This window comes from Pygoscelis adeliae, unplaced genomic scaffold, assembly GCF_000699105.1.
Source record: "Pygoscelis adeliae isolate BGI_AS28 unplaced genomic scaffold, ASM69910v1 Scaffold127, whole genome shotgun sequence".
NCBI lineage: Eukaryota > Metazoa > Chordata > Aves > Sphenisciformes > Spheniscidae > Pygoscelis > Pygoscelis adeliae.
This window is the reverse complement of record NW_008825208.1, coordinates 1,037,719-1,046,600: the sequence shown is the minus strand read 5'-3', so window position 1 is coordinate 1,046,600 and position 8,882 is coordinate 1,037,719. Positions and strand designations below refer to the sequence as shown.

The window sequence follows — 8,882 nt, the reverse complement described above, 5'->3', positions numbered from 1 at the left end:
AAGAGCCCCAATGAGGGCGAGAAGGTCGGCGGCGGGACGGGACGGGACGGGACGGGTCTGCGGGGCCGGCTGCCCCGCGGGGTGCTGACGTGGAGGGCGAGGGGACCGGCTGAGGAGGGGTTGGCGGGAGCGGGAGGGCGGCCGGGGACGGGGGGCCCGCGGGGCTGCTGTTCGGGGTTTCAGGGCCCGGGTGTCTGAGGCATGATCTGTGTCTCCCGTAGTTTAAGCAGATTTCCCAAGCTTACGAAGTACTCTCAGACCCAAAGAAGAGGGACCTGTACGACAAAGGAGGCGAGCAGGCCATCAAAGAGGGTGGCTCTGGTGGCGGCTTTGGGTCACCCATGGACATATTCGATATGTTCTTTGGCGGCGGTGGGAGAATGCAGAGAGAGAGACGAGGTAACGTGCCATCTTCCGACACTTTCCGGGACTTTACAGCGTGATCGCTGCGGTAGACAGGATCAGAGTCTCCGAGGAGAATGCCGTAGATGTAAGATTTTAAATAGCGTTAAAATGAAGTTACAGGCTTGATCTCAAAATTGGAGAAAACATTGTCCCTAGCCCTGAACACCTGAAACCAGCCGGGGAGGACATTTGCTTCATACGGTGGTAGTTTGGTCTCTTATGCATTGTCTCATGTTAATAGCTAACCAGATTTCGTGTTTGGAAAGCCTTTAGCAGAGCGTAAGCCCAGCTGCTAATAGGCTGAATAGGAAACAGAATGATAAGGTACCTTAAAACAATTTTTTAACTAAGCTACAGTAAGTGTAGTGCCTAAATGTGAATTTAGTCTTTAATTGCAAGTAACTATATCTAAGTAAGATAGCAAAATCAAATTCAGTCTGTGAAACCGTTTTGTTTTCCTGTGCTGTTCAGTGGAATTGAGTTGAAGCTGCAGTAAAATGCTGCTCGGAAATTAAAGTCCAGATTAATCACACTCGGAAAGACTAGTGCTAATTAAAATGGTTAAGAGCAGCGCTGACCCCATCACTTCTTACTGTGGAACTGGTGAAAAAGGGAAGAAAAAAGCGTTTGTATTGTTACACTGTGGTATCAAAGTATTCCTAGTAAACGAGAGCTTGGTATCCTTCACAAAATTAAGCCTGCTGTAGCTAAAGTTCTAATTAACTCCCGAGTGTAAAAACTAATTCTCAATTCAGTTTCCAGAAAGTCCCATGGTGAGAGGAAGAAAGTACTCTGCTGACTGTAGACAGCGTCTCCCACTTCCTTGTAGGAGACATGTTGGCTTTGTTAAAACTGAAGTCCTGCATTATAAAACTTAAATGTATAAGGTTCCACATATTTTGTTTCTGTTGTTGTTTGTGCTTTCACAGAAGAGTCTCTGACTTACTGTAACAGAGAAGTGTTACTGACAAAGCCATTAGAATTGTTACCTAATTTGACATCAGATAGGAAGGGGCTATTGACTAATAACAAAACAAGATAAAGCTATATTAAAACAGAACATTAAAGCCCATAACTTGGTTTATTGTGACTTGAGCATAATGACATGGGAAGTTCACTGTTACTTGGAGACCCAGCTTTGAAACCTGAGTAAATATCCATTTTCTTTTACAGGCAAAAATGTGGTCCATCAGTTGTCAGTAAGTTTAGAAGATATGTACAATGGTGCAACAAGGAAACTTGCACTGCAGAAGAATGTTATCTGCGACAAATGTGAAGGTAACTGTGAAACTGAAACTTAACACAAGTTCCTTCTAAAGCTTTCAGGGTTTTTTTTCTGGTAGCGCATAACCATCCGCCTCCAACTTTCATTCTCCTCAGGTCGTGGTGGTAAGAAAGGTGCGGTAGAATGCTGTCCTAATTGCAGAGGAACAGGCATGCAGATCAGAATTCACCAGATCGGGCCAGGAATGGTGCAACAAATCCAGTCCGTGTGTATGGAGTGTCAGGGGCATGGGGAGCGTATCAGCCCCAAGGACCGGTGTAAGAGCTGCACTGGCAGAAAAATTGTTAGAGAGAAGAAGATACTAGAAGTTCACATTGACAAAGGTGAGGTGTCTTACTAAGATGAAGTATTGAACTCGGATGTACTGACTGACTTTGCAGCACTAAAACGGAAGCTTTAGCAAATGCATGGTGTTGATTTGGTGAGTAACACTGCTGAATACACATACAGTAAAATTGCCCATTGCTGCCTTTAAAAAGTAGGAGCCTTGCATTTAGGGAAGGTTGATTACTTCTATGTTCACAACTAATACCTGTGCACATAACTAAGAATGAATTCTGAAACCTGTAGTATTGTAAGTGGTGAATTATTTTTGAGCAACCTCGTAGGTGTGGGTCTTGAACGGGTAGCTGGACCGATTGAAATAAAACTCATCTCTTGTTGGTTCAGCTTGCCTGAGTTTTCCCTGCCTGTAGGGAGACCCTGCAGACTCCGATCATTTTTTTTAGACTCCGATCACTTCTACTGTGTTCAGTGTGAAGGGGAACCAGGTCTGCTATAGTAACAGGGTGCAGAGACAGTGCTAAGCCTCTCATGCTTAGACCTCTGTTTGCTACACAACCCTGACAGTGCTGCGTGGTGCAGGTACTCTGCCTGGCAAAATGCAACTCGATACACAAACCCTCACAGTGATGGGAGAATGCGACTGTTGAGTGACAAATGCATCTCTGTTGAGGAGGCTGCTCAAAAGCTGGTGGGAGAAGTCTCTGGAGTACTGCAGCTTGTAAGATAGAGCAAGCTGACAAGCACATGGCTTCTACAGACTTGCGCCTGATTATCACCTGCAGCTGTTGTATGTGTAAGCACAACTTACGCAATGCCTGGATTTGTTTTTAACAGGAAAAATCCTCCAGTAACATTAAATATGGGGGCTCGTAGGGATATATTACTGACATTTTAAACAGGGAAACGGAGTTTTCTTTTCCCTTCCCTATAGAAAAAAAGACTGTGAGCTAGCATGAGGCAGCTGGAATTTATGGTAGAGGGACTTGTGTGTGGGTGAAATGGGTTTCTTGCGTGATGGTTACAGTCCTAGGGAGAGTGCTTCTTGCACTCGGCAGGCACTGAGATCATGTTTCATAAGTAGCTCTGCCACATATATTTATAAAACTGAAGAAGCTGATTGGTCACTTGCTCTCAAAATGTATTTTGTACATAGTGTTTCTGTTTTCTTTTTAGTACTTGTGCATATAATGAAAGCTGTTTTGATAATGTTTCCCTTAAGGACTTTATCTTGGCAGGTGGCTGTTTTGCACTACAATTAAGCTTAATGATCTTGAGACATAGTTCAGGTTGGCAACACCAAAAATCTGTTTGACATGTGAGTGGATTAAAAAAATCTTATGAATGCTTCAAGGGAAGGTCCTGATGTTCTAATTTAAAGATCCAGAGATCTCCTGGTACCAGCTTATGCCTATAAAAATATTTCTTATTGCTGCTTTTCACTTAAAAAGATTTTTAAATTTTTGTTTGTTTGTTTGTTTCCTGCAATAGGAATGAAGGATGGTCAGAAAATAACATTCCATGGTGAAGGGGACCAAGAGCCTGGACTAGAGCCAGGAGACATTATTATTGTCTTGGATCAAAAAGACCACTCTGTATTTACAAGGTAAAAACTCTGGAAGTCCTTTGTGTTAACTCCTGAGATGCTTGTCCACATGCTTCCTTGGTTACCACTCACCTTTTATCTACTGGAGGTATCAGTAGATAGGATCGTGTGGCTAGAACTCACCTGTGAGTTTGTTTGGGTGGGCAAAGGAGCACTGAGGTGTGCAGGAATCCTGGTACAACTAGTCACAGCCACTTGTGTTGTAGTAGCACGAGATATTCTCACGTGAGCATGGGCAGTGGGAGGGGATGGAAGGCAAACAAAACCAGTTACAGTTATTAAGAGTTTACAAAGCTTGAATTTTAAGAACTCTTAAAATACTGAGATTTTGTTTAATTGACGTGAATATTTGTGATTATCTCCTTGCTCTTTCTAGGATAGCATTCCATCACTTACCTCAGAAAATTACCATTTAGTGTAGGCAGCTGTTCGTTGCCCACTTGGCTTCAAGGCACAGAAAACTTGTAGTGTGTTCACTTTTCCTCAGGGATCTTAACATGTCATAAACAAACTTACTGAATATAGCGTGCACCCTTCTGACCAAAGGTGGTTTCCCACACTTCATTTTCTGCCTGAGCGTACTGGGCAGGGTAATCAGTCCTGTGTGTTCTTTCTTGGAAAAGCAGAAGTGACTCAAGCAGCTTTGACCATGTCTCAAGTATTTCGTGTTACCTGACAGTACTGCTTGGTGTCGTAAGGCTCCTTGTTTCGAGTTACTGCTCGTGGAATGAGTCTGTCCAGTACATTTTGGTCTGATCAAAAGCAACACTGGTCATCTCGCAGAAATGTCTTGCACTTTGTGTCTCACTGCTTCTGTTCAGAGCAGTAACAAGGGAATCAATGGATTTAGAGAAAGCATTTGTCTCAACACCAACCACTGACATTGTACTGATAAACAGGTACAGTGAGTCAAAGGTTCTTGGGAAACCTGCAGCTGGTCTGTCTGACTGTCCTGTATGGTGCTGAGTGAGCTCTGGAAGTTGGTGACAGAACTCTATACCAAAGAACACAGCTCACAGGTTAAGAATCAGTTCTGTTTGCTCTGGATGCGCTTACTCAGCTGATTTTTCTTAACTTCCAGTGAAACCAGATACTGAATCAGCTATGCCAAAGGGACAGACTGGGCCAAACTGTTTGCATGGTTACCTGGGGCTTGAAGTCACAACCCCGCTGACTGATTTTTGTCCATCTTTCTGCCCACTGCCTTCAGTTCTAGTGTCCTTAGATAACCCTTGATATTACTGGTCTTGTGGGGTTATGCTGAGGTCATGCTGCTCTGGCACAAGTAGAATGTTCCCCCTCTCCTGTCAGAGTCTAAAATAAACTTTTCAGGCAAGTCTCCTTCCAGAGACCTTTAAAACAGGGTGAGAGAAATAACTAAGTTCTTTGATTAGGCTGGAGGATTTTGTACCCCATGAACATGTAGTGCGTGCAAGACATCACTAGCACTGCCATGCTGAAGTCAGAATAGACAATTAAAACAATTACGTTATGTCTTCCAGATACTTCTTGGTGCTTTTTAGAAGGTACTTTCATCATAACCCAGAGTGGCCATCACCTGTTCAAGCCTCCCTAGTACCAGATCTTCAGAAAGCGAGCGTAACAGAATAATGTAGAGCTAGCTGATGCACTTAAGAAAGTATTAATCTACATAAAGGAAGGGATTAATTGTCCCAGTTGCAATGTTCAGGATGCTGAGAGATAACTTTTTCCTAGAATTGGGGAGGAGCGGTGAAGGGAAACAGGATGCAAGTGAGCCTTGCTGTATTTATTTATTTTCAATAAACACTTCTACACTTTGGATAGCTAGACTTGATCAGTAATGGCTCTCAGTGTGGGTATCATTCCTGTAATTGCTGGCTTGAGGTGCTGCATCAATATTCAGTATTCTTTATTTAATTGCCCGGGCTTATATTAAAATTACAGCTTTATTGTCCTTTCCGAGTTAAATACTGAAGTTGGGTATGATCCTTTTACTGCTTCTCCCTCTCTGTGACTGTTTTTGATTGGTTCTGCCTTAGACGAGATGAAGACCTTCTTATGTCTATGGATATTCAGCTGGTTGAAGCACTATGTGGCTTTCAAAAGCCTATCGCAACGCTGGATAATAGAACTATTATTATTACCTCCCATCCTGGTAAGTGTTGGTTTGCTCTCTGCTAGAATTCCAAGCATACAGTGAATGTAAGCTGGAAACTGAAAGGAACAGAAACCTCCCATCTTGTTGTACAAGGGATGTGTGCTGGTATCAAGCTTTTTTCCTAGTCTTTGCAGTACAGATCTTTAAACAAAAAAAAGGATTTTTGGATAGCAGTCAGCAGTAACTTTCTCTTTGCGGGGTACGGTAGCAGACCTTACCTCATGGACATACTTGTATCCTGAGGATACCTCATGAGAATTGAAAGCTGTGGGTCTCGGAAAACCACTTTTTCAGCCTTGGAACTGTTGGAGCCCTTAATAAATTTGTAAGTATGCTTCCTTTGGGAAGCATAACAAGGTTACAAGAATGCGACGTAGACGTCAACCTGCTTTCCTACTCAGAACTTACTAGGCAGTAAGTCCCTATTAAACAACCACATATTGGTGAACCTATCTAACAGCAATGTAGAAGGTTACATGAGTATTGACGGGAGTTAAAACTAAAACTGCTTCTGTTCTTGCATGGATCACTTCCTTTTTTTGGTCGTGGCTTTTTTTTTTAGGCCAGGTTGTCAAGCATGGGGCTATTAAGTGTGTGTTGAATGAAGGTATGCCAATTTATCGCAGACCGTATGAAAAAGGACGTCTGATCATAGAATTCAGGGTAAGTGGATCAACTTACTTCCATGGTACAGTTCAGTACTGAATATCCATCCAAAATTTAACCTCTAAGCATTACCTTAATCAAGAAGAGATACCAATTATTGGATGTCCTGGTTTGGTATTTGTTTTTGACAATGATGAGAACATGTAATCCATCAAACAGAATTACAGTTCAGAACAAAGAAAAAACTTCTAGAACGTTCTGTGCTGAAAGCATGTTAAGTACCAGAAGAATTTCTTCGGATACCTTGTGAATTTCCATCTGCTTGGCACGTTCTTCAGTTTCTATCATCCTGTAGGAAGGATGGATTAGTAACTTCTGTGCTGGAGCAAAGGAGTAGGCTGGAAAATGCTGATTTCTTCTCTGGAGAGAAGCTAATGCTGGGAGCTGTGGCAGCAGGTGCTGTCTGCTATGGTTTTTTGAGGAGATTCAGCCATATCTCTAACGTTGATATATCCTGTACTTGGCTTCTAGGGTGATTCCAGAGGGCAGCCTGAGGCAGAAGGAATGTTGGATAAGACTTGGTTCAGTTGCCAGAGTTAGAAGCTAACTTCTTGCAGGCATTAAAGATAGTCTAGTGACTTAGATTTTTTTTCTTTCTCTTTTTTTTTTAAGCACTGGGTTTAACTCATCTGTGATGGTGAAGCTGACTTTTTGGCAGATATTTGACCTGTAGTGGGATGGAAAAGGGCCAATTCAGGCAGACTTGAGTAACCCCAGTTCTTGATGGTTTCAGGTGAACTTCCCAGAGAGTGGCTTCCTCTCCTCAGATAAGCTGTCTTTACTTGAAAAACTACTACCTACAAGGCAGGAAATAGAAGAAACTGAGGAAATGGAACAAGTGGATTTAGTGGACTTTGATCCATCTCAAAAGAGAAAACACCACTATAATGGAGAAGTCTATGAAGATGATGAGCATCACCCTAGAGGCGGTGTTCAATGTCAGACATCGTAAATGGGCCAGTGAATAACTTGTGATGCTTGTTTTGTATGCATTAGTGGGGGAGTGAAGGACTACAAGCAGTTCACTCTCACCTCCTGCTATTTGTTGTTCTATCCAGCCATAGTTGTTTCTAAAAGCATAAAGAAATAAACTAAGTAATTAAACTGACTTTGCAATTTGTATAAAGCTCCAGGATGCAAGCTCAAATGAAGTTGATTGCACTTCACCCCTGCCTCTTGGTCAAGAAAACTCCTTTACCTGCTTGTCTTTATTCCAAGCCTTGTAATTCCTGTATGTGTGCAATTGCCCAGGCTTAAGATTCTGTGGTGTTCTTTCTAGGAAATCTAGATCTTACACTCTGTTAATAAAGTATGCACAAGTACTTATAATTCATGGTAAGATATAGTTAAGTTTTGTACCAGTTAGGATAACATGTTAATGTTTCGGGCTTGTACTGGTGTTTATTAAATAGCGACTGGCTCTAATGCAGCCACATAATACATGAAACTGACAAGGATGTGGTCAGCCTTCACAGGCCCGTTAAAGTTACGCGATCCACAAGCTCTCTGAAGCTACTGCACCTAAGGCCAAATAGTCCCTTCCTCTGCCAGCTTTGGTCCTGACCTTGGAGCTAGATGTGAAGCTTGCTTTGGTTCATCGCTGGATACTGTTTGCCTGCTGTCCTGCACCATACTGTGTATAGAGCCAGTGGTTGCTTGGCTGCTGCAGGAGCTTCCTTCGCTACCGCGCATGAGTAAAAACCTCCAGGCTGTCTCAGCACACGTGTGGTTTGGAATCTGTCAGCCTGCTGGCATGTGAGGCTTGACTTCCACCTTAGTTACTGAAATCAGATACCCCTCGGTGGTGTGTCATGGAAGGCAGTACCAGCCCTCTTGGTAGGCATATGTGAACCTGCAGAGGAGAGAAATTTGCTGTCAGTGAATACAACCAACTGATGCATCTAGGATGTTCTGAAATTAATGTATTGTGTGCATTATTTTAAGCTGACTCTTGAAAATTCTGTATGAATGTTCTAATTATTGTAGATGAAGCATTTCCAATATAATTACAAAATTGTTCATTGCCTCTTTTCTTAGACCAGATGTTGGTTTGAAGACACCACCCCCTTCTTTTTAGACAGCTATTCACAGAAAAATCTTAGCAAAATAAGGTCTTTCAGAAAATATGCTGAGAAGACAGGTCCAGATTTAACCTCTAGTGTGGTAGTTTAGTCTTGTTCTACCATCTGGCTTGGGACAGAGCTTATGCTTTTCATACTGCTGCGAAGCAAAAGTGTCACAAAGAGAACTCGGTTTTCCTCCCTGGAAATAGCTGCTACATGACAGTATGTGTGTTGTAGCTTGAATATGTGGAAACTGTTAGTCTTAGAAAAACATCTCTAGCTCCTGTAAGTGTTACAGGTTTCATTTTATAAAGACGGCTGGTACCATGTTTTTTGTAGCTCAAACATAGTTCCCTTTCAGGTACCTACAGAATAGCAATCCCCTGCATGTTTCACCTATGTCTTTTTTTTTCTTTCTCTTTCTTTGTCTCAGCA

The 8,882-nt window shown here is 42.4% G+C and overlaps 1 protein-coding gene across 1 annotated transcript; it reads left to right on the top strand.

Moving 5' to 3' along the window:
- The first annotated feature begins 6 nt into the window (after positions 1-6).
- On the top strand, positions 7-8,402 carry DNAJA1 (DnaJ (Hsp40) homolog, subfamily A, member 1). The gene is made up of 8 exons (XM_009328937.1): positions 7-24; positions 222-399; positions 1,579-1,683; positions 1,786-2,013; positions 3,464-3,578; positions 5,600-5,715; positions 6,281-6,381; positions 7,118-8,402. The coding sequence occupies exons 2-8, from the start codon at positions 342-344 to the stop codon at positions 7,334-7,336; spliced, it is 942 nt and encodes a 313-aa protein (XP_009327212.1). The 5' UTR covers positions 7-24; positions 222-341; the 3' UTR covers positions 7,337-8,402.
- The last annotated feature ends 480 nt before the right edge of the window (positions 8,403-8,882 follow it).

What these genes read in the sequence shown, in the direction of transcription:
- DNAJA1 (XM_009328937.1), top strand. Translation starts at nt 342, where the DNA reads ATGGACATATTCGATATGTTCTTTGGCGGCGGTGGGAGAATGCAGAGA. An exon ending in TATCTGCGACAAATGTGAAG is followed by an intron (nt 1,684 to 1,785) that starts GTAACTGTGAAA and finishes CATTCTCCTCAG; the next exon opens with GTCGTGGTGGTAAGAAAGGT. An exon ending in GACCACTCTGTATTTACAAG is followed by an intron (nt 3,579 to 5,599) that starts GTAAAAACTCTG and finishes GTTCTGCCTTAG; the next exon opens with ACGAGATGAAGACCTTCTTA.